The sequence below is a fragment of the Ursus arctos genome, unplaced genomic scaffold (assembly GCF_023065955.2).
Source record: "Ursus arctos isolate Adak ecotype North America unplaced genomic scaffold, UrsArc2.0 scaffold_2, whole genome shotgun sequence".
Lineage (NCBI taxonomy): Eukaryota > Metazoa > Chordata > Mammalia > Carnivora > Ursidae > Ursus > Ursus arctos.
In genome coordinates this window covers 2688868-2715295 of record NW_026622874.1, presented here as the reverse complement: position 1 = coordinate 2715295, position 26428 = coordinate 2688868, and the positions used below count along the sequence as shown (strand labels likewise).

The 26428-nt window shown below is 38.9% G+C and overlaps 1 protein-coding gene across 11 annotated transcripts in view; it reads right to left on the bottom strand.

Moving 5' to 3' along the window:
• Positions 1-26428, bottom strand: part of SDCCAG8 (SHH signaling and ciliogenesis regulator SDCCAG8) — a 225179-nt gene that overhangs the window by 123721 nt on the left and 75030 nt on the right. For 10 of the 11 annotated variants that reach the window (XM_026509571.4, XM_044388005.3, XM_048225154.2 and 7 more), the window contains 2 exons: positions 25892-26026; positions 22981-23097 (listed from right to left, as the gene is read on the bottom strand). The exons of the other annotated variant lie outside the window; for it this stretch is intronic. In XM_026509571.4, the coding sequence (XP_026365356.2) occupies positions 22981-23097; positions 25892-26026 (252 nt within the window). The remainder of the gene's footprint in view (positions 1-22980; positions 23098-25891; positions 26027-26428) is intronic. 11 annotated transcript variants of the gene reach the window in all.

The following is a 26428-nucleotide window of genomic DNA, read 5'->3' as shown; positions in this document are numbered from 1 at the left end:
CTCTGCCTCTGCCCCTCCCGCTGCTTGCTTGTTCTCTCTAAAAATAAATTAAAAATTTTTTTAAAAATAAAAGGGTAGAATATTAACATTGGTCAAATACTCATATGCTTACACATTCACATTGTAAACACCAGAGAGAGAGATCTTGACCTTTCATGTCTGCTGACGTTAGATAAAGGGGCATTAAGATGACCCCGGGTGAGGTGAAATCTGAAATAAGACGCAACTGTTGGGAAGCCATAAAAAAAAAAAAAAAAAAAAAAGAGGTGATAATTTTTTCTAATGATCAACTGCAAACTAGTTGTTACAGTGCAAGACCATGGCTAAGAATGACTGGGTGAGCTAGCTGCTGCTCACAGATGGCAACGGATGAAGAAGACCCCACACTGTGAGTAAAAAAGAGGTGATGGGTAGTAAGGAGGGCACGTATTGCATGGTGCACTGGGTGTTATACGCAATTAATGAATCATCGAACTTTACATCAAAAACCAGGGATGTACTGTATGGTGACTAACATAATATAATAAAAAAATATTTTAAAAAAAGAGGTAAAGATAAAGAATGCAAAGTTAAAACCAATGTTAGATTCTTAAATTAATGCAGCAGTCAAATTTATAAATCTGCTCACTGTTGACCATACCAGTTACTGAGAGATGTATCAGTGATGTGAAGTTTGAAAATTATCTGAGAATAACTTTTGCATTCAGTTCAATACGAGAAAATGTATCAAGAGCTGCACTAAAAAAAGACAGCCATCAATCGTGATGTTAAGAAAGAACCTACCCCTTCTGAGGCACACCTGTCTCCTGCGGGGTGCTGAGTCCTTCATTTTCTACTTTGAAGGTTCCCCGCTCCTTCCACTCTGGTTTGATGCCAAGGGCCCTCGGTGTATACGACCTACGTCACCCTGCTGTGCGGTACGGTTCACCCTTGTCTTCATTCATCATGATCACAGAATCAGATGGCCTAGGGTTAGGGTTAACTGCACCCTTGTCTTCATTCATCATGACCACAGAATCAGATGGCCCAGGGTTAGGGTTAACTGCAACAGGAATACATAGGAGAGCTGCAGTATGTAACAGCAAGAGAGAAATGGAAGAAGTGCACATAACTCTGTCCACCATTTAACTCAGTGACCGAACGTCTTGGAATGAACGTGAAGACCGAGACATGAGTACACTGAGCGTCTGGTCAGTCACAGCACACGTGCACCTCTGACAGGATGAGCATCCCGCCACATTAAGTGCAATTTCATCTAAGAAACAGACGTATTTTTCATACAAATGGGCCCCCAAATACAAGCCAACTTGTTTATATCTGGTCCCTGTCTGAATAAACGGCAATCTGCCCCAACAATGGAAGTAAAATAAAATGAACTAGAATTTCTGAGAAAGGGTATAAATGTCTCCAATGTGGTAGGAATATAATGCTCTAAACACATAAAAAATTAATACATACAAACCCATGCGGACTGTGCAAATTAGGAGCAATTTATGAGATATTGAAAAGTCATTTGACCATATTCCCCTTACAGACTGAATTTAGATATAACCCTCTCCTGAGACGTCACTTCACTATAATGAAATATACTGTTTATTTTAGTAGAATTTATTAAAATAGCTTCACAAATAATTTTAGTTCTATATTTGTAAACTTTCTAAAAGTTGAAGGGGTTATTTATATTTTACTATTTTTAATTGGAGGAATTACTTGCTTTGCTATCACTGGTGAAGACTTTGGTATTTGTCCCTACAAATAATCAAGGGTCTGCTATAACTTCAAAGATTTGAAAACAGCTTCCTAACACTGCCCCCTGTGGTTCCCCCCTCCCCTCAACGGTGAGTTGGGTGAATCACTGGAGAACTACTGGGTTTAAATGTGTCTATAAGTAACAACCTCCTAGGAATGGTTGCTTGATCTCTTACAAATCCACCTAACTGAATTATCATTCAAGAGAATATTTGTTTTGTTCATAGCTATATCATGAGAGATATGTTAATGGGGTTATTTTAATAAACTCAAAACACTTCAGGCCTTTGGCAGCCCCCTGCTTTACAAAGCTGGTAATCCCATGGCATTGATTCCACTGCACATACCATAAAATGCTATATTGGGACATTTAAAAATGACAGGTCTTGACTGGCACAGGTCTATATTCCTGTGTACATAAAAAGGAAATCCTTTATTTAGTATCTTGTAACCAGCCCATGTTATAACTTTTTTTAAAAAAGAAAGGCTTTAAAAAGGTAACAGTTTGGCTTCTTATTTTCTAGAAGGAAATTTACATCGGCAATGTACTTAACTTCCCAATTTAATAAAAGGAGACGTGAATATATAAAATTAACTTCACAGGAATGTAAATTGGTGCAACCACCATGGAAAGCAGTACGGAAAGTCCTCCGAAAATTAAAAGTAGAACGAGCAGATGATCCAGCAATTCCACTTGTGGGTATTTATCAGAAGGAAACAAAATCACTCTCTCAAAAAGATATCTGCAGCCCCATGTTCATCGCAGCTTTATTCACAGTAGTTAAAACAGGGACACAACCTGTGAGTCCGTGGATGAATGAATAGACCAAGAAAAAGGGATTTTAGATACTTAGCCATAAAGAAAGATGGAAATTTGGCATTTGTGACAAAATGGATAGACTTTGAGGGCATTATGCTAAGTAAAACAAGTCAGACAGAGAGACAAATACCATATGATGTCACTTTATATGTGGAATCTTAAAAAAAAAGACAAACTGAACTCATAGATACAGAGAACAGATAGGTGGTTGCCAGAGGTGGGGCATGGGCTGAACTGTTGAAGGGGGTGAAAAGGTACAAACGCTCAGTTGTAAGCTGTGGGGGACACAGTGTACATTAGGATGACCAAAGTCCACATTACTGTACTAGACGTTTCAAGGTTACTAAGAGAAGAGATCTTAGCAGTGCTCAATACAGGAAAAATATGTGTAACTACGTGAAGTGATGGATGTTAACTAAACTTACTGTGGTCATCATTTCACAATATATACATATATCAAATCATCATATTGTACACCTAAAACTAATATAATGTTAAATATTAATTGTATCTCAATAACATGGGGAAGAACATGTCTGTATTACATGTATTATTTACACACATTTAAATATATACACATATTTAAAATATGTATGTATTATACATTATAATCTATTATATGTGTATGCATGTTTTAAATATATGTAATATATTCAAGTTAACTTCAACTGTTAATTTAATAAAATAACAGGGGACATTAGTAAAAACAAAACAAAACAAAAACAAAAACAATGGCCAAGAAGAAACTGTGGCTCCTTCCATTATTCCCTGAAATGGGGCCATGGGCCTTTGGCCAACAGGCAGGAGAGGATGGCAGGTGAAGACAACCCCAGTTTCCGAGGTACGAGTCCAACACAAAGGAGTCTTAGGCCTGTACTCCCTAACAAATTAATGCAATTCTTTTTCATAGTAACTCTCTATGTGATTCATATTAAAAAATGTTAGACTAACTGTAAACCAATTCTCTTTAAGTCACTATATATATATTTTTTTAAGACTTTATTTGTCAGAGAGAGAAAGAGCAGGAGCAGGAGGACTGGCAGGGAGCGGGAGAAGCAGGCTCCCCACTGAGCAAGGAGCCCCATACAGCGCTCTTTCCCAGGACCCTGGGATCGTGACCTGAGCGGAAGGCAGACGCTTAACAGACTGAGCCACCCAGGCGCCCCTCTTTAAGGCACTTTAAAAGTATTTTCCTTGCTACAGTCAATATATCCAAAAAAGAAATAAACCTGGAGTTGTTTCTCTCACAATGAGCTGTAATAAAAACAGGAAGATCCCTTTTCTAATGGGACATCCTCATATAAAAAGACCGGTCTTTTCTAAGGCCAAAAATTATTTCATATGTTTTTCTCTCTTACGAAAGAGGAACAATCTAACAAGTACAAATGCTGGGAGATGAAAGAATTACTCAAGAAAACATCCATAAATAACTACTCTAAACTCAAATATTCATTACAGCTGTTGACTTTTATCACCGTTTGAAAACTATGTTATCACCAATTGAGAGAATCACCCAAAGCAAAAATAAAATAACTCCAATTTAGGAAAACAAACTGTTTGTTAATTCTTGTAAATAATTTCTTCCCAAGCCCTCGATTCAATACAATAAGTATTTTTGAGTGCCTACTATGTGCTGGACACTGTATAGTATGTATATTATATATTTTACATGCGTATGTGTATCTCCCAGATGGCCAGATAATTACATACACGTATACATCCAATCTGGCCACTCTTCATCTCACTCTTTCTTGTCCTTTGTAACTATTAAAATCTAAACTGATTTCCTATCATTTTGATTTAAAAAAGCAAGTCCAAGGATACGTCTAATTTTTCATATCATTACCTCCTCAAATTTACAAGCATCTGGAAATAACAGAAATTATTGTGATACTCTTGTCTAGTTCTTGTAAAAATTTGCAGCAGAAAATCTTATAAGTATTAATATTAAGGCTCCAGGATTCATGTTAAATGAAATCTAACCATAATTTTCACATTACATTACTATATTTTGGGGTATCTTGTTCTGTGTATCTCTGAATACTAAGGCTATTAATATTTTCTGATAAAATAATTCAACTGAAAATATACTGAAATTTAAGATTAAAATAACTTTGGTCATATTGCCCACTACTAATCACAGTGTGGTTGCTAATGCAGCATTCTCCATGGGTAGAAAAGGAACTAAACACAAATAAAAAATAAGACTAAATATAAAACCACACTAAAACAATTTTAATAAACAAGAGAATGAAAGGCATTTTCAAGTAAGATAAAGATGATTTCACTATCTATAAAGATAAATAAATTGAAATGAACTGAAAATATTGCTATTCTAAAAGTTTTATCTGATTTTGCTATAGGAAAAATTATAACTAAATGTGAATGTGTGAAGTTTATTATGTATGTATGGTTTAGAAAATATCTTTTTATTATTAAATGTATTTACAATGCCTTCAGGTTCCCATTAGGAGATTAAAAATACTTAAAAGACATCAAGGATATAATTTAACCTCCTAAGTTAAATAGTTAATTTCTGAAAATTTTTTTCATAATTGGCACAATAACCTTACATGAATTGCAGCATAAAGGCTTCTATTGTATTGGCTTCTATTGGCATAAAGCAATACAGAATTCCAACAATTTTCTGTATTTTCTATTTATGCTTCAAATGTAATTTTTTCAACTATAATTACAGGAATACTAACATTCAAGTATGCTTTTCAAAGCCAAAAATTTTTTTGAGTAGACATAAAAGTACAGACAACTACCAAATTATAATTCCCAAAGAAAACGAGTTAATAAATCTGCTGCTATTCCAATAGTAAGCATGGTTTTTCAGTTATTGTGTCAGCTATTAAAAATTGTGTAAAAATAAACCGGCCCATTTATTCTTAGTAGCAAAGCAGGCAATTGCAGCAAAACTATTGTGTCTCTTAGATAAGGCACACATTTTTATTATTGTTCAACAAGAACAAATTAAAACTCTTATACTCAATGTTACTTTTTCAGGAGTTGTCAGAGAGGCATCAGTGAAATACTCTGATTCCTAAAGGGAAAACACAAGAAAGCTTTAGGGTTATTCTGCACCTGACTTTCAGGACCTCGATGTGCATTCTTTAATTTATCAAATAAAATTCCTCTTCCTTAAATATCGCACTGATCATACTTCTTCTAAAATGTGCTCTTACCAAAAGGACCCTAAAACATTTGGGAGAATCTTAAAACATTTGGGTGTTAACTCCCCTGTTCACATCAAGAGTTTAATAAAAATACAGGCCTTAAAAATAAAGAAACAGTGAGAGATAGAAGATGCCCAGTTATCATCTTTATCTACCCTGTCCCTTTACAAATGGGAACACTGGGGTCCAGTGGGATCAAATCAAACACCGCACTGAAGCTCACTCAGCTGGACTACAACCCAGTCTTTGGACGCCCCGCCGAACCCCATTTCCATTCAAATGTGGAATCAGGCCAAACCACAATGTTAACTCAGTTAACGAGCATCAACAAGCTTCTATTGGCAATAATTAATTTTTTAAATGCAATAAAGAAAACACATCATCTGTTTCTTTTCTGACAACTGTTATTCAACAAGAAGTTTTTCTCTGTGCTCTGTGTATTCTCCTATTAGCTAAATTCTGTCAATCTCTGACAATCAGAACAAATTTAAGTCTCAGATCCCCCTTCATAAAACTAGTTTCATGAGACCATATATATCATTTCTTAATTAAAAACTGTATTTTGTTGGATTTTATTTTTATCAGTATTATTGTTTAATATGGTGCTAGGGCAAAAGAACATATTTCTTTTCTCTCGAACCAAGAAAAGCTCAAAAATTTAGCCCTATTCAAGATCTCCCAGGCTTTCACTTGAAACTGAATGATTTTATTTTATAGAAAATCATATTTTAATTTTTCACATTAGTTTGAAATGACTGAGAAGAAAAAAACCCACGTAAGGAGTCTAGACCACTTAACGGTACAGCTGAGGGAATACAGTGCCTCTTCTGCCCCATACAAATATACTGGACCTCCAAGAGGTCACCCCCTGTTGCCGCTTCCCCACTTTCTGCTACTCCTTGGTGTGCCTGATGGCAGAGAACATCCACATCAATGCTCCGGCTATAAAACTCTAACGAGAGTAAGACAGGTCGAGTTTTACTGAAAACACACCCACAGCATCCAAAGCTCTTCCCCGAACACGTACTTAGGTTCAAAATGCTCTGACCACTGAGACAGCATGTCTGTCTTCGACTCACCTCTTAGCTGCTACTCTGCTCGGGACACAAAATGGATTCTCCTCCACTGGACAACTGGACAATTTAACCTTATCTTGTTGGACGGTTTTCACCGAAATTAAGGAGACGTTCTTATGTGAAGAGGAAACAGCAAATTTTAACAACAAAACTGGGTTTATTTTTAGAGACATAACTGATTGAAAAAAAAATCCTTCTGTACTGAGACATGGCATACGTGATCTCACCTTATGGGGAGTTTTTAGAAAATTCACTTTAGCTGTGAGTTATAGAAATATTTCTGTAAAATTCTATTTGGGGAACTTAAGAATTTATTGTACTTCACTTTAACTCAAAAATAACCTATATTTTCTAACTACTTTGGCAAGAAGCTTCCAATGTAAAGTAGATGCTTTAGCTGATAAATAGTTTGAGTCTGACCCTTTTTATTAACAGCGTCCACATACACAGGAGTAAATTCATCTATTCAATTCAGTCACCGCGGCTCTCTGTATATATACAGCTTTTCATAGTTTAGAAGACATTTGCATATAAGGTACTGAATTTACATGCTGTGACGACTAGAAAAGTAACATAACTCTTGCCTTCACTCATTTTCATACAGAGAAATGAACTAGGCATAGAACAGATAAATAGAGGGTAATGATTAGGATGGGACACTTTTTTATTGAGATAAAACTGACATATGACATGGTATTACTGTTGACCTTGAACAACGTAGGAGTTAGGGGTGCTGGCCCCCGAAAAAGTTGAAAATCTACACATAACTTTTGATTCTCCCAAAACCTCACTATGAAAGGCTCACTGCTGACCAGAAGTCTTACCAATAATATAAACAGTTGGTTAGCACATATTTTGTATGTTCTATGTATTATATACTGTTCTTACAATAAAGCAAGCTGGAGAAAAAAATGTTATTAAGAAAATCATTAGGAAGATAAAATATATTTTTAGGACTGTACTACATCAAAAAAATCCATGCATAAGTGGGCCGTAGCAGTTCAAACCCATGCTGTTTCAGGGTCAACTATACAGCATAATGATTTGACACATGTATACAAACACGCTTTTAAAAGGACAGTAGGTCAAGAGACTGAAGAGAAGAAATCTGAAAAAATGATTTTACAGAGTCGAATTCCTCAAATTTCTTTTTTTTTTTTTTTAAAGATTTTATTTATTTATTCAACAGAGAGATACAGCCAGCGAGAGAGGGAACACAGCAGGGGGAGTGGGAGAGGAAGAAGCAGGCTCCCAGCGGAGGAGCCTGATGTGGGGCTCGATCCCAGAATGCGGGGATCACACCCTGAGCTGAAGGCAGACGCTTAACAACTGAGCCACCCAGGTGCCCGAATTCCTCAAATTTCTAATTTACTCTATTTATCTGGATTATTTAGATGAAGAAATTGGATTTCAGGCAGGCCCATCCCCCTTCCACTGGGAGTTTCTCAACGCAGGTTTAAGTCCTGCCAACTATAAATCTGATCCCCATTTACAAAGGCGCTTTGCTTTCTTAGCGATCTATGCCTAATTTCTTCAGTATTTGCCTCAATCTAATCTGTCATATGGCTCAATGGTGCCCGCACACACTACTTGCACAGAGTAGGCACAAAAGTCAATGTGCTTTGATTTGACTAAAAGTATTTTGAAGAAGGAAGATGGTCTGGTTCTCAAACAAGAAAATAAACCATGAGTTTAAGCAAACATATAGAAGACAGAATGAAAATATCCAGCTATGGGGCGGGGGGTGGGGGGGTCTCTAGCCACAGGCCACTGGGTTCTGCTCTGCTATGTGTGCTAAACTGTTTAAACCACTGACTTCACTAAAAACACCAGTGATGTGCTGATCAGATCTGCCTGTGACTCAGATCTGAGATGGCTAATTTATTATGATGAGATGTCAAAACAGAATCCAAAGAGGTTCAGACCAGCTGACACAATAGGTCCAAACAAAATAATCAACTTTCAGAAAGACAACTGCAAATACCAATATTTACGGTCCAATGTAGGGCAGCAGACCTATGCCATTTGGGGTTTTAACTGAACGGAAGCTCGGTAAGAGTTCACAGACCCATTTGATAAACACGTAACACAAAATGATACCGCAAAGTAATCTAGCGCTGAAGCTAGATGACTATAAGCTCAGATGACTGGCCAGGTCATACCATCATATTCAGTTATCATGACTCTGGAAAGCAACTAGATAAAATAAAACACAGGAGGGAGAGATGAGGGGGGAGCATGTGAAAAACAGTCATCAAGACATTAGTAAAAATAACCGTGACTAACATTAATAGAGCAGTTACGATATGTCATGTACTGTACCACAGGGTTAACACGGATTATCTCAAATTTTACAAAACCCTGTAAAGTGGTCATTTTAGGGGCACCTGGGTGGCTCAGTTGGTTGAGTGACAGACTCCTGATGTCGGCTCAGGTCACAATCTCGGGATCGTGGGATGGAGCCCCATGTTGGGCTCCGCACTCAGCAGGGAGTCTGCTTGAGATTCTCTCTCACTCCCCTCCTCTCTCTCTGCCCCTCCTCCTGCTCATATGTGCTCTCTCGCTCTAAAACAAATAAATATTTAAAAAAATTTTTTTAAAGTGGTAATTTTATCTATCCTCATTTTATAGATAAGAAAACTGAGGCTTGGACGTCTGAAGTAATTTGCCCAAGCTCACCAGGTAGTAGGTAGTGAAGTGAGAATCAGATTTCAGACATCTACTTTCAGGGCCTAGCCTCTTGGTGACCTCTCTACCCACCCATCCCTCCAGTTACTGGGACCCTAACTGCCTGTGAGACTCTGAAGCCCTGGAGATATTAGAGCAAAGACCTGAAGGCTGGTGACCCACATGGCTATCATGGGGAACAGTGTTCACACAGAGGGAACAGCAAGTACCAAGGCCCTCAAGTGGGGGTGTATCTGATGTGTTTGAGGAACACCAAGGAAGCCCATGTAGCTGGAGCAGAGTGATGGGGGAGGAAATTAGGAGAGGAAGACAGGAACGGGAGGGTCAAACTGTGTAGCACATTTCTGGAGGGACTTTGCCTTTTCCCAGGACTGAGACAGGGAACCACTAGATAGTTGTAACCAGAACAGCGACAAGGTCTGACACAGGTTTTAATGGGGTCCCTCTGGCTGCAAAGGGACTAAAATGGGGAGACACAGGGGGAAGAGAAATCAGTTAGGACATCCTTGCAGTAACACCAGTGAAGATGATAGTATCTTGAACTACAGTGTGGGAGTGGATATAACTGATGAAAGTATATGGACAGCAAGTAAGCACCCAGAAAGAGGTTTAATATCATTAATCATTATGGAAATGCAAATTAAAACCACAATGGGATACCATTTCACACTTATTAGAGTGGTAAAATACAAAAAGACTGATCGAACATTTTAAGCTAATTAACTGCTAAAAAAAGAAACAGTACTATAAAAGAAGTTTCTTTTTTCTTTTCTTTTTCTTTTTTAGAGAGAGAGTGTGAGCAGGGGGAGGGGCAGAGGGAGAGGGAGAAACTTAAGCAGGCTCCACGCCCAGTGCAGAGCCCGACACAGGGCTCGATCTCATGACCCAGAGATCATGACCTGAGCTGAAATCAAGAGTCGGACCCTTAACCAACTGAGCCACCCAGGCGCCCCAAAAGAAGTTACTTGCATCTTGATTCTGACTAACATTTTGCCTGCCGTAGCACAACAAAGATGAACTAGGAGTTGGAGGATGTGTCATCTAGGTGAGGCATTACTACTCACTATTGAAAGCTCATTCTTCAGCTCACCTATTCATTTACTCGTTCATTCAACTGACAGATAAAACTTGTGGTAAGCCTTCTCTGTGCTGGGTACCGGGGACACAAGGATGAATAAGGTATAGACTGACTTCAAGGGGTTTTCCGCTATTTCTGGCAAGTGATTTCAGTTTTCTGGGGTTCAGTCTTCCACCCTCGTCTCTTGAGCCTCCTTTTGTCCCCCAGGTATATATGGAAGACAGCCTCTGCATATTCTGTCCCTTTTGCCTGAATGACCTTCCCTTCCTATCTCTCTGCTGTGCTCCAGACTAGGCTGAAATATGACTTTTATGATAGGATTTTTTTAAGCAAGAGCTTTATTGACATAACTCACATACAATTCTCTTGTTAAAGTGTACAACTGAGTGTGTTTTAGTTTATTCACACAGTTGTGCAACGATGACATCAGTCAATTTTAGAACACTTTATTACCCCCAAAGAAACCCCATGCCCATTAGTGGTACTCCCCATGGGCTCCTAACCTCCTCAGCCCCAAGCAGCCACTAATCTTTCTGATTTGCCTGTTCTGGACACTTCCCACAAACGGAATCATACAATATGTTGTCTTTCGTGATAGGCTTCTTTTACTCAGCGTACTCTTTTCATGGTTGAACCATTTTATGGAATGTACCAGTATGTCTTTTGTTTTTATTGTCATCATATAGAGATACAATCACATTTTATTCATTCATTTATTAGTTGATGTCCGTTTAAGTTATTGCCAGTTTGGGGCTATTATGACCTATGCTGCTATGAACATTCATGAACATAGTTTTGTGGGGACATGTTTCATTTCTCTTGGGTACATACATAGTAGTGGAATTACTGGGTTATACTGCAACTCGATGTTGAACCTTTGGAGAAAATGCCAGACTTTTTCCCAAAGCAGGAGCACTACTATACAATCCTACTAGCAATGCATGAGGCTCCAACTGCCCCACATCCTTGCTAACACTTGTTTTTATCCATTTTGGATTTTATCCATTCTGGTAGGTGTGAAGTAGTAGCCCATTTCGATTTGGATTTGCATTTCTCCGATAGACAACGATGACAAGCAACTTTTCACACGCTTTTTCTGCCATCTGTATATCTTCTTTGGAGAAACGTCTATTAAGATTCTTTGCCTGGGGGCGCCTGGGTGGCTCAGCTGGTTAAGCGTCTGCCTTTGGCTCAGGTCATGATCTCAGGGTCCTGGGATCAAGCCCCACGTTGGGCTCTCTGCTCAGCGGGGAGTCTGCTGCTCCCTCCCCCTCTGCCCCTCACTCTCACTTGTGCTCTTTCTCTCTCACTCTCAAATAAATAAAATCTTTTTAAAAAAAGATTCTTTGCCTGTTTTTAAATTGGGTTCTTTTTTATTAAATTGTAAGCACGGTTTATAAGTCCCAGTTATAAATCTCTTCTCCGCTATGTGATTTGTAAACATGGTCTCTCATGGTGGGGGTTGTCTTTCCACTTTCTTGATGGTGTCCTATGGTCCTTGAAGCACAAAAGTTTCCAATATTGATGATGCCCAATTTCTCTATTTTTTTTCTTCTGTTGCTTGTGCTTTTGCTATCATATCTAAGAAACCACTATCTAGACCAAGCTCAGGGTGATTTATACCTCTGTTCTCCCCCAAGGGTTTTAAAAATTTAGCTTTTACATTTCGGTCCTCACTTTGAGTTAGTTTTTGAATACAGTGCAAGTTAGCGGCCCAAGTTCATTTTTTCACGCATGGATAGGCAGCGTGACTAGCACCATTTGTGGAAAAACTATTCTTTCCCCATTGAATTTTGTTTTTTTTAAAGATTTTTTTTATTTAGTTGACAGAGAGAGAGACAGCCAGCGAGAGAGGGAACACAAGCAGGGGGAGTGGGAGAGGAAGAAGCAGGCTCATAGCGGAGGAGCCTGATGTGGGGCTCGATCCCAGAACGCTGGGATCACGCCCTGAGCCGAAGGCAGACGCTTAACGACTGCACCACCCAGGTGCCCCAACCCATTGAATTTTCTTATTATCGTTGTGGAAAATTGGCTGCTGAGTTGGATCTTTTGAACTCTGTGCCACCACCTAAGCCACCCCTTGTGCTGAGCCCTCGTCACATTTGCCTCCTCGCCAGACTATAGGCGTTGTACGAGCAACACTCATATTTTATTTTAAGCATATCTCATTGCAACCCCAGTACCTATTTGTGAGTGACCTATAATAGTTTACCAATAATGATTAATTAAGCAAATTAGTGCCTAAAAATGAGGTGATCATTCTCTCCTCACCTGCATCTTCTCCTCCTCACCTCTCTCTAATCATCTACAACATGGAGGGGACAGACCAAGTCATTACAAACTTTCTGGTTCTCCGTGCCCACCAGACCACTGCTCCTTATGACCTGAGGCCCTCCCTTTGATTTTTCACGTGTGGCCAATGAAAGGGGAGAGGCTGAAAAAAACAACCACGTCCATGAATTGTACTGCTATGTGATTAGAAAGCATCTTCTGAAAAATGCCAAGCTATATCAAAGTACTCTCAACGACCAGTAATGGTTTGGGCAGGAGATGTGGGGAGAAGGAGGTTATAATAGCAATTACAATTAAAAAAAAAAATCTTATTATCATGGATCCCTCCTGAAAATACTGATGGGACATAATGATGGATCTGGGGTGACCTCTGCCTTCTCTGAGTTAGAGTCTAACGGGACGCAGAGTATGTAGACACAGAAGCCCAGTTGTTCTCTGTGCAAATGTCTTTAGAATGCTTCCTAAAATCTTCCTCATTTTCTCCTCCACTTTTCCCCCCTTACCCTCCACTCCTCTTTTCTCTTCTTGTTTTTATGACTGAGACAACTCTAGGGTCCTCTTCTCTTCTGGCTGATGAGGTAAGTCAAAGGTATCCTAAATTTAGCATTTAGAGACTTAAGACTTCAGGCTCTGCTTGAGAAAACTCATCAGCTAGTCATACTTCTTGTAACATGGTAGTAAGATACACACAAAGATAAATATCCACATATAGGTTTTAGAACACCCCTGACATCCTGAGGGTCCTGGGTTCGCACGGACACTCGGGCTGGGGATATTTAATTCCACGCGTTTGGGGAAAGCTGGCTACTCCTCTAAAATACTTCCTTACGGCGGTTTGCTGTTGCCTGAAACGCTTCCAATAGACCTTCATTCTTAATTCAGAGTAGGGCTTTAATCCTTATTGCAAATCAGAGTCTATCTTGTAATTAAATTCAACTATTTTAAAGGCTAGACATTTTATTGTTCTGTTATTAATCATAATGAAAAGAATATGATCTAAAATTGCTGACAGTAAAATTTCATCTTTATCAAGTCAGGTGAATAACTGGAAAATTTGAAATGACACTTGAGACTCCATGCAATTCATATCGATTTTATTAATACTTAATTCATAATTAAGAGGGGCAGAGAAGTATTTCCTATGTTTCTGGAAACATAGGAATTTCGACCTAAAGAAAATTTTAGCTATCACTTCTCCAAGCTTTTCACATCCGTGGGAAAGAAGGTGAGGCTCTGAGAGGTTTTGCTCAGGAAGTTAGGCAAAAAGCCAAATCAAGAAGTCAAGTGTTTGGACTCGCAGTGCATAGGTAAAGTAAGACCCTGCACCCTGTATTTTACCGTCTATCATTAGTCATGTAGAACTCTTCCACAAATTATTAAGGTAACTGTGCATTCTTTATTTCTAAAAACTAATCCTACCTGAGTCTAACATTATTTACAAAATGACATTTTATTGTATGTTATCTGAAATTTGAACATCTTAAAATTATTCCATTACATAGAAAATACTACAAAGGAAATGAAAAACTTATGCAAACATTCCCCAAATACAGTACGATTTCAGTGCCCGACTGCAGGGCACGCAGTATGTTATATAATAGGCAATTGCATGGGGATTCTGAACCTTAGAGAAAGAAGCCCATTTTCTACGGGCAATCTTTTACAATGGAGCCATGGCACTGAGATACTGAGGTCAGTTATACTAGCGTGCCATGGAATCAAAAGACACATGTGTTTCCTTGAATACATTCTCCATTCCCACATTGCAACCCGACCCCTACCCCTGCCCTGTTCCCATTCCTTTGCTCAAGCTGCCATATTGGACCTCCCAACCAGAATGCCTTCCTCTCATCCATGCTGGGCAACATCCTACCCATCCTTCAAGGATGCCAGCTCTCCCTCTTCTAAATCCCCAAGCCCTTGTAGAGTTTGCTAATTATAGTTACTAGGATCTCTGGGACATTTATTTATTTGCATACCTGTCTTACACCTTCCCTTCTTTAAGAACAGAAAACAGAAACCCATTCTCAGCCAACATGGTGCATGAGATAGATGATTGCTGAATTAAAAGCAACAAATGAAGCTTAGGACAAAAAATTCTGACAATGTAACAGTGTCTGTTCTATTCCAAACCTGACTTGCTGTTCTTTCCTTTAAAAGTACATGTAAATGGCCCTATTAAAGTGATCACTATGAAGAGTAGGCAGCAACACATAAAAATACTGGAGATTTCATTACGTGAAATAAGCAAAAACCAAAATTATACCTAGGCTATGTTTACTACTTGCAAATATCATACATGCATATGGACAAAAAGTAGAAGGTAAAACAGAAAAATGAAAACAATTTGCTCTATTGGGTGATGGAATTATTGGCTTCTGTGCACATGCTTATGTTCATAGGATAAATATTGTTTTAAAATGTATACATCTGTAGTAATTAGTAATATTTATACTGGATATCAGTACTAATATTTCTGGACTGTAAAAAAAAAAAAAAGCGCATGGAGCTGTCCTCTGTCTAGTGCTTTCCAGCGTGCCGGCCCGCGGGGACGCACGAGGAGCCGCGGGCCACCTGTAGCTGCCATAGCGGCCGAGTTGGTGCCCAGGAAGACGCTCTGCAAGGGAGGCAGGTAGGTCTGGGAGCCCAACGTTTAACGTCAAAGGAAGCATGCAAAAAGTTTTTTTAAGGACCAAAATATGGATCATCCAGTGAAACTGAAAATACAGCAAAAATTCCTTGAGTTTAGTTGACAGTTTTATATTCCTAACCCAAAGACAAACATCTCTTTCTAAATGTTTACCCCATAAGGCATATGCGTTCTAAATGGGCTTGCTTGATGTCCTACTTGTGCCCCCCTCTTAAATTGCCCTAAATTGCTATCTTCAGATATTTGTTGCTGCTTACACATTTGATTTTTTAAAAATACATCATTATGGTGAACAGCATCACCACCTTTCCTGGAGAATCAAATGACTCTTTTTGGAATGTCTGAATTTCTGCTGTGTTTTCACGAATGATGACACATGTACTGCTACCTAAAACCTCTGCCCAAATCATTAACTAAGTTACCAAGTGCTAAATGCCCCAATGATCTCCAACTTGGTATTATTCACTGGGTCGATTTGGAACGGCTCCTTCTTAAAAAAAAAGGAAAAAAAGGAAGAAAGAAAGAAAGAAAAAAAAAAGAAACATACTTTTTCATTGCTAATGACACATGTACTGCTACCTAAAACCTCTGCCCAAATCATTAACTAAGTTACCAAGTGCTAAATGCCCCAATGATCTCCAACTTGGTATTATTCACTGGGTCGATTTGGAACTGCTCCTTCTTAAAAAAAAAGAAAAAAAGGAAGAAAGAAAGAAAGAAAAAAAAAAAAGAAACATACTTTTTCACTGCTAATTTTGTGACTTTCCTGACAAAATTATGGTTTAAAATGAAGAAATTAACTTTGCCTGATGTTTGAGAGAAATGAGAAGTTCAATAATCTTTTATTAAACGAAGATATTTTTATTTACATAATCCCATTTGTCCCATTCAAGCACCGTGCAACGCAAGAACAAAAGAGGCTGATTTATTAGACACACGCCAGGCTGAAGAATTTGCTCAGAATTCTTGGTTAGGCTGTGATAAGAACACAAATTTATCTGAACAATGCTTTAGGGTGTACTTAGGGAAGATGCTATAAAAAAAAAAAAAGCTTTATTGCATCACACACATGGAACCAGATTCTGACTCTCATGGGCTGGAGCCAGCATGAACTTCACACTACATTAATTTGCACTTGTCGATATGCTGCTTTGCAAGTATTTTGTAGGCATGTTCAAATGTGTACCCTGTCTCCTCAGCTAGAATATAAACTCCCTCAGGGCAGGACCTGGGTCTTCCAGCTCTCACCCCCACGGCGCCTCCTCCACTGGCCTGCGTAGGCCAGGCCCCCTCGCACGCACGGCTGCATCCTGAGCGCGGAGCAGGGAGCGGGATGTGCTTCGCCTCCAGCAGTGGAAGAGGGTGTGAAGAACAGTGGAGAGCAACTCTGTCATCACCAGGACCGAGTGATTACATGTGCTAACGGCATGCCCAAGTGGCCCCTCTCCCAGTCAGTTTTTAGAGGCAGAAGTGAGACTGCAGGTGGTGGTTGAAAAGTCTCTCAAGTCTGGCTCTCCAGAAGCGACCCATTATCTCAATATATTCCCCCAAAGCCTTCTGACGAGAGTACATGGCATTACAGACAAAAAGCAGAGAACAGAGCTGAGGCGGATTTTGTTTTAATGCGTAGGTGCTAAATTACAAGTAGAAAAGACGAATGCCACTACTAGCCACTTTAAGAGACAGAGTGCAATATTCTGAGGATGCTTCCACGGTCCAGGAGGAGAGGGTGGACCTCGGAGGTCCGTGAGCCGGGCCTTTGGCATCCTGCCGTTTTTGTTTGAAACTAGCAATTTCAGGGAAGAAAGTTCCAGGGCCTGTTGCTGCGATCTCCTCCAATCTTCTCGCTGTCAGAAAGTTCTTCTTTCAGGCTATTGTGATTTCCAGTGGCTGTGATGAAATTGCTTTGTTCTTATCCCTTCCACACTGAGGGTCAAGGGCAGGTGTTTAACTTTCTCCTTGAAAGAATCTGTCAGGTCCTTGAAGCAATATGTTAGACTTCTCAAAATAAAAAGGTACAACTCTTCAACTTTTCTTTATTGCTTTTGTTTCTCTGGCCTTAAGCAGGCACTCCTTTTAGGATTTGCAAGGCTTCTTCTTGTCTTTACACAAACCCATACAAAACAGATACACTTCTTCCAACAATCTCATTAATTCAATTGAGCTTCAGAAATAATTCCTGTGTTGATACAGTCCACATGTAATGTCAGTACCAAAGTGCTGAAACCCACTGCTGGAGACAGGAGCTCCAATTCTTTCCTGCCCTAATTTTTCTAGCCAAAATCTTCTGATTTACTTTTTTTTTTTTTTATGTGCCCTACCCTAAAATATTTGCTTTGCTCAAGGAATTTTGAACCTCAATGCTTCCTGCTCAATTGTAGCCACAACTCCAAAGTTATAACACATGCAATGCTGGTTTAAAAAAAAAAAAAAGTCTGTCTCTTGAAAAAAAAATTTTGCCAACCTAAAAGAAACTGTACTGCAAAGTAAGTTTTATATTTATATTTACACTCTCATCTAAGCCATTATTTTTTTTTAAAGATTTATTTATTTGAGAGAGAGCGAGGGAGCATGAGCAGGGGGGAAGAGCAGACTCCCCGCTAAGCAAGCAGCCCGACGCAGGGCTGGATCCCAAGACCCTGAGATCATGACCTGAGCCGACGCTTAGCCAACTGAGCCACGTAGGCGCCCCTCTCATCCAAGCCATTATTGAGTCATGTGCCACTACTAAGATATGACATTCTAACCAGTCACACACTCACTGGGCAATGCTACGAGATGCCTCAGAGACCAGGGATGAGGCCATGTGCCATACTGCAAAATACTTCAAAACCATGACGTTGTATCAAAGACTGATGAGTCTTCAAACTCAAAGCTCCACTTTCTCGTAAGGCACGAGAAACTTAAGCCATTCAATTCTATTTCCATACCCAGGGCAGGGGGTGGCAAACTTCTTCTACAAAGGCTCAGATAGTAAATATTTTAGTCTTTGTAGGCTTTGGGGATGGGGTCTCTGCCACAACTCGACTCTGCCTGTGCAGAGGAAAGCAGCCATCGATAACACGTGAATGAACGGAAATGGCTGCATTCTAACACAATTTTATTTGTGAAAACAGGCAGTATGTCAGACTGGCCCACGAGCTGCGTTGGGCAGCCCTCCCTAGGGATGCAGGGCACATGGGCATGTTAAACACTCGTGCATGTCTGTTTGTGTAAGCGTGTGTGTATCTATCTGCAGCAGCACACCAAACCTCCACCTGCCTACCCCCACCCTGGCCTTGGCAGCATCATGGACAAGTGGCTGGTGCGGTCCTACAGGACCCTGTGTTTAGACGGGTGCCAAGCTTTGCTGTTCAATGCTCTGTGGTCGACATCTCGAAATTCGTAATGATTGATTATATAATTGGCATTTGTGTTTTGTCAGAGAAGTCTGATGGGACGGTGGAACCCCCGCTCTTATCTGTGGTCTTATCTTTTCACCGCCTCCCAGCAGCCCCGAGGTGGGACACAGACACCTGTCCCCTGCAGCTTCCTCTTCTGGCCCCTACTTGGGGATCTGCCTGCCCTCTGCCTTGGGCAGAACCAGGTCATAGCAGTGTAAGGATGGGGGGATGCGGTCGTGTCACCTTCTGCCTCTGGCGGGAGCCCGGATGTGAGCTTGGGGAAGATTAGGTTGAGTGTGTCACTTCTGACATCCCGGGACAGGGAGGTGACCACCCCTGCCTCCAACTGCCATCACTACTGCACACTCAGCAACCCCAACGCGGACTTTCTGCTCATCTGATCCAGGGATCTGCATGGCCGCACTCCACCGTGAGTGTGCCTGTGCGGGGCGCAGTCCAAAGTCAAACAGCAAACACAGAACACCGTAACTGGGCAAGGGTGGGGGGAGAGGGAAGGAGAGGAGCAGAGAGAGAGAGAGACTATAAAAGAAAGGACAATGTTTTATATTGTAACACTTCTAGCATCACTTTTTTCCTGCCTTTTCCTTTTACACGATGCCCTGATCTCAGCTTTAAGGAATCACTTTCTGAGAGTCATCTACTAGAATGGAAGGTGGCAAGGAAACCTCCACTTACGCCTCCCTTGTAAGCTAACCTCGCTGCCAGGGTAATAACAGGGCTTCCTGCAGCATTCCCCAACCTTAAATGTAAGGCTCTGAAATTAATTACGAATTGTGGGTTTCAGACGCTAAGGGGATATGATGGCTGGGGTTGCTGCGTGGGGATCACTTCCCTCACACAGCTGCTGCAGGACGAATTCCTGTTTCTTTAGAACGACACTGACGCACCTTATATAGAGTACGGTCGAAACTTATGTGTGAAATTTAGTAAGACAACAACACATAAAGAAAGTTGAAATTTTGCTAACATGTCCCCTTATTTTCTACTAAAGAAGATAAAACCATAACACTCTGACATACAAAAACACACCCGTGGGTCTGGTTTGAGTAAACCAGCTGTGAAAACAGACATCACAGAGACGGTCAGAGAGGTGTGAGGACGCTCTGGGCATTACAAGATATTAAAGCATTATTGTTCGTATTGTCAGGTGTGAGGATGACCTAGTGATCACGAGAAAAAAACCCTTCATAGACGCAGGCTGAGGGACTCGTTGGTGAAATAACGTCATGTCTGAGATCTGCCTCCAAGACTTCAGCAAAAGGAGCAACAGAAGAAGGAGACAGACGAAGAGGTTGTGGAAGAGAGGACGAAGAAACAGACCGTGACAAAGACGACGAAGGAGGAGAGAAAAATGTGAGAGAGACGGAACAGGACTGGCAAAATGATAAACCTAGGTGATGGATAACATTGTTTTTGTATGTTTTTCAGTTCCCATAATGGACTCAAAATGTGAGAGAGACGGAACAGGACTGGCAAAATGATAAACCTGGGTGATGGATAACATTGTTTTTGTATGTCCATAATGGACTCTGTGTGTGTGTGTGTGTGTGTACCTGTTGCCTACAAAAAAAATTCAAATAAAAACTAGGGCGCAGATTTTTCATTCTCCTCTCTACCAAATGTCCTTTTTTTTTTTTTTTTTTTTTGGTGCGAGAAGCGTCCTCTCAGGCTGGCAGGAGCGCTCTACACTGAAGAGATACAAAGGAGTTGATGGGAAGGATAATCCGCCCATGGGTTCCTGACACAATATAAAGAAGAAAAGGAGAAAGTGGGAGGAAGAGATCTCTATTGTCACTCCCCTAACCCTTCCTTCTAATTATGCCAGAGTCAAGGCTCGGGTCACAAAGAAAATGATTTTGGTGGTCAACCATTTGCCCTGTTTTGTATACATCAAAAAAGCTCTTGTTCTGACTACATTCCAATCTCACAGTTTCCCACCTACTTTAAAAATGTATCCAGAGGCCAGATTAACAAAAATATGAACAAATGACTAGATTACAAGGAACGCTTTGTCTGTAAACTGGGAGATGGCCTTCTTGTTATGCTGAATTGCACAATGTACGACACTTTAAAAGTTAAATACACTTTCTATTATTATGAGTATTTCCGACAAATGCTCCACATGCCCAGCTTTTAAAAGTTGCATGTAAATTTCTCTCTTGAGTGCAGATGGTGGCCCAGCAGAGTGGCTCTTTGGCCTTGCAGACAGAAGGTCGGGTCATGGCTGAAAGACCAAAGAACCATTGCTGCTTTGCCTCTCCAGATCACCCATGGAATGAGACACCACCACTGTCTTTTCTGAAACTGTCTGTTCAATACAAAACGGTTACAAAGAGTACCTATGAGATTTCCTCGCATTTTGTCCAAGAGAAAATGATAACAAGCACAATCCATCACAAACACCTTGTAATCATTCCGAGGTTTTATTCCTACCCCTCTGACCTCCTCAGAAGGCACATCTTTATCTAAAAACAGCACTAGAAATCATTATGAAGACTGCTAATGTTTGACTAGTAAGCAGGAAATGTTTACAAATGAAAACGGCTCCTTTTAAAATCCTGCCACTTTGGCCTCCACATCATTGCTGGTTAATTGCAATGAGCCAGAGCTCTGACACACAGATATTACAAATACTTCTACACGTTATTCATTTACAAGTGGTATGGTAAGCTTATTATTCCGACAGTGTCTTGTCTCCCTAGAACATTATCCTGTAATTTTAAGTAACTCAGACACTCTTCTCTTTTTTTCCCATTAGTCCAAGTCGTTATGTTGGGTAACAATGCTAGTGACCATACCAGGATGATACCCTTTAAAAAAAGAAGAAGTCATAATAGATCAGGAAAGAAAGAAAAGTTCTGTCTGGTTGTGTGTGTAGTGCTAGACCTTCTGTCGCAGACGGAGCATTTTCAATTTCACTATCAGGCACGCCCCCAACTGGATGCCATAAAATAGTTTCATTATCCGTACACATTAATAATGAAAATTCTGAAAATTAAAACTCATAACACTCTGAATATTGTGGTACAAAAGCAGAATCTGGTTCTGGTTGTTCAGATGTTAATTTAGTGCCGGGGATTTAAGATATGACTTGAAAAAATTTTTCAAGTACTAAATTTCATTATCACTTTCATTTTTAATACTTTCCCCAATTGCCTTTACATTATCAGCATAGAGAGGTGACTGGGTTGAAAGGAAAAAGATGCTCAAAAGTACAATAAAAAGCTATGAACTAGAAATATATTTGAAAAAAAATTACTTTTAAGTTTACCTACTTTTAAATTGTGGAGATTTTTTCAAAATACTGACCCTGAGAACTCATTTTAATTGAATAGATTTATCAGTCAGCTTTCATTGAATATGAAGGATGAAAGCCTTCAATGTTCTGTACTGTACCACAAAAATAGAAAATCCAAAGAGAGTCTATTAGAACTGCCTCTCTCAAAACTTTATCCATGTCGTCAGTTAAAACTGGAGTATCTACACGATGTCAACAAAGATATAAGATAAAACATCTGTTCAACTGAAATGGAAGTAAGCACAATTTCCCCCTCACATTTCTGATTTCCTTGTATCGAAGGCTTCTTGAGCAAACGTATTCATGGTTATCTTAGTTAAAACTGGTTTCGCTCTGCCAACAATCAATTTGATTGACATATTTACATATCAACTCATCTCATCTCACAAATTTTAAACTTTTTCACTTAAAATTGGATTCAAGTTGGCATCTTTCAAGAACTTTATGTACGTATATTTTAGGTTCAAACTGTGCATTAGAACATTTTTTTTTTTTTACTTTTGTAAGTAATAGATACACATATCCAAATGTATATTTATGACCTGTCAGATTGGGATTTTATATGCAGGCGGTTGTATTCTCACCATTTCATGTGAAAGGTGATAATTTTAGGCAACTATAAATGAAATTCTTTTAATAGTATAAACTGGGTTGTTCCATTAGTTAGAAGCAATATAATAGAAATAAATAACTTACGTCTTTAATTACGTCTTTAATCGTTGCAGTTACACTCGTCATCTTACCTGATCTTTAATTTCAAGATCCCTTTCAGTTTTTGTTCTGTACTGTCTGTGTTCCTTCTCTGCCTCATCCTTCTCCATTTTGGTTTTATTCAACTGATAGCGCATTTCCCCACACACCTGTTAGATTGTAAAAACTAGATCAACAGCTGCGGGAATCTACCAGGCAATGCCTGCAATTAGATCTTTTGGTGCCCCCTAGAGGTCATATAAGTAAAATACAATAGAACTTTCCTAAGAACGGCATTTTCTGTTAGAATAGTCAATGTATTCTGTTAAGATGTGAAGGCAATATCAGGTATTACTGAGTTTAACAATTTCAGATAGTGATAAAGAAATGTATAACCAAGAAATTTAAGTAATATGGCCCATGGTTTTTTGTGTAAAATAACAGTTTCAATTGCATATTATCATCCAAAATGCATTATCATCTCCATTTTATGTAGATAAAATCATTAATTAAAATATTAAGCTATGTGAATATTCATTCAAATTGTCATGGTTAAATAAATATTCTATATAATAAAGTTTTCCTTAAAGATTTGATCAGTTAGGCTTTTATTTAAGGAAATTTATAAAGGAATTTTTCTTTCTGCTAAGAGCCTATATAGTATTTAGTTGTACAGTAGATATTTACTGTAATCTTTGTAGGTAATGTCAATCTGAAGCACAGTGCGATGTATTTAAGTTAATAAACACTGTCTGGTGAAAGTCTGGAACCATGTATAACTATAGCATTCAACATAAAAGGAAACTATACATTTAAGTGAAATGATCTTAACATATCATTAAATAATGAATATACACAGCATCTTAAGGGTGTTGTGTATTGTCCTCTTTACAATTTTCTTTTTCAATCCAGGGCCTCTACAGACAGGTAAATATATTCGGAAAATGCAATCAGCAGATAAATCTAAACAAAGACATTAGGAACCTTTGAGGTAACTGAGAACCTGCAGAGAGCTTTAATTAATACACAAGTCTGCTAATTCAGTCTCTGATTTACAAATACAAGTTTTTAAAAATCATGTATCATCCAAAGGTTATAGTTGCTTGAAATTCTTCAATTTTGGTATTTCTCCAAACTGATGATTAGAACTTCAGAAATTAGTTTTATCATTATTGAGGTACTAGAATCTTATAAAACCTTTATCTATCTCCCATGTTCAAATAAAAAATACTTTGAAAAATAAACAAATCTGTGTCTAAAGGTTATAGTGACAAGACTGAGTAGTCAGTAAAGTTTCTCCCCAGTGGCCCTCAAAATGCTGGAAAAAGAATAAAACTACAAAAAATTTGATTTGAAATTCAAATGCCTTGAGTGTGTCAGAGCTGATCCCTCTCATTTCAAAAAAGTAGTAATTTACAAAAGTTATTAATTTTAAAGCTAAATAAAGTTTAAAATTAAGAATGACAGAAAAAAACTAGAGGTGCCCAAATTTGCTTTAGAAATTATTTTTATTCTAACCTATTTGATTTAAATACATGAATGAAATGAAAAAACCCAAACTGATGATGCCAAAAAACAATAATTACCCAGCCATGGTGTTTCAAACCCAATACCAATACAAAAGTATTGTTTATTACTATATGTCTAAGCATTAAGTTTTATTTAAAATTATTTCATCCCTTAATTTTATTTTTAAAGATCCCTCGCCTTACTACGTTCACTTTAGCATCTGCTAAGTTTATCCATAACCCTTAAGTTTATCTAAAACAAGCTGGCAAATTAAATTGAAATAGAATGCTAACTCAGGGTTGGAGCCACCACAAGGCACACTTCTAATTCCTGAGGCTTTCTGGACGGTTCTAAAGATAGAGGAGGCCTCTTTACTGTGCACGTTCCAACAGAAAGTTCTCTCCCTACAATGAACCGGACCCTCTCACCCCCAGCTTTCCCCCATTAACCTGGATTAACCACTACCAGCCCTCTATAGCCATTCCCTTACTTCTACCCCTACCTCCACACAAACCCATTGATGATATTGGCAAATATAGTATTTTAAAACTCTTACATTAGCTAGCTGGAATTTTAGAAAGCACATGGAGAATTACAAAAATTCAAGGGAAAAACAAGAAAGATAGGCTTTGTTTCTCCTATGTACTAAAGGTAATTTTAATTACTAAATTATAAAGTAACAATGGCATTACAAATGTGTCAACATTTAGGAAAATATGTTGATAAGTAAAATTCAGTTGAAAAGGTATGCATTTCAAACAAAATAATCTGTGTAAATTGGTAAAAAACCAATCGATTTACTTTATTACATCATGCATGCCTACATTTAGTTTCTTAGTTTTAAAGCAACTTATTGCTGAAATCTACACGGACTTCCTAGTGTTCTGTAAATATGTACCTTACAGTAACTGGCAAAGACTATTAAACATTTTAGTTTTTGGTTCACAAATTTGTGAGGCCCATAACACAGATACTGTGATATTTTAAAGTATAAATTTAGGGACCAACAAAATAAGATGCCTAGTATTGGAACCTTGACTTTAGAGACCAGGTCTGAAAAGGAACGGGAGGTGGAGAATTTTTTATGTTAAGCACACTCTTCGTGTGGTCAATAAATCTTTTTACTATCACTGTGGAGACCAAACCCATACGATCTCTGGCAAACATTTCTCCTAAGTTAGAAAATATTCAATGATTAAAGTCCCATGAAACTTGCTTATCGATAAGTCTGTCTCAGCCACTTAACCTTGAGTTCTTCTACGACATTATTTGTGTCTAATTCGTCTTTTGTATTTGCAGCACCCATCAGAGGGCCTGCCAATAATAAGTAAATGCTGGCTTAATGACCATTATGTGGATCTTTACCATCTTCAATAACAAAACTTTGCCATTCTAAACGGCTTTCTGGGCTTTGTACATTAGGAAAAAATTATAAACTAAAATCTCACTCTGTACCTTTGTGACATCCATTTCCTTGGAAGCAAGCTGGTTTTGAACTTCCTCGAGTTGATTACTAGCTGAAATCTTCTCTCTTGTAACCTTTTCAACCTGGGCCTCCAGTTGGGCAATATTTTGAGACAGGGAAAACATCTATAAGAGGAAATAAAAGTCCTAAACGATAACGCCATTTGAGAAAATAAACATTAAGAACATGGATGACTCAGCCATAAAAAAGGATGAGAATTTGCCATGTGCAACAACATGCATGGACCTAGAGAAATAATGCTAAGTGAAAGAAATCAGAGAAAGACAAAATACCATATGACTTCACTCATTTGCGGAATTTAAGAAACAAAAAAAAGGGAAAAAAAGAGACAAAGACACAAAAAAACACAGACACTTAAATACAGAGAACAAACAGGTGGCTCCCAGAGGGAGGTGGGGAGGGATGGGTGAAACAGATGAAGGGGATTCAGAGTACACTTATCTTGATGAGCACTGAGCAATGCACAGAACTGCTGATTCATTATATTGTACACCTGAGACTAATAT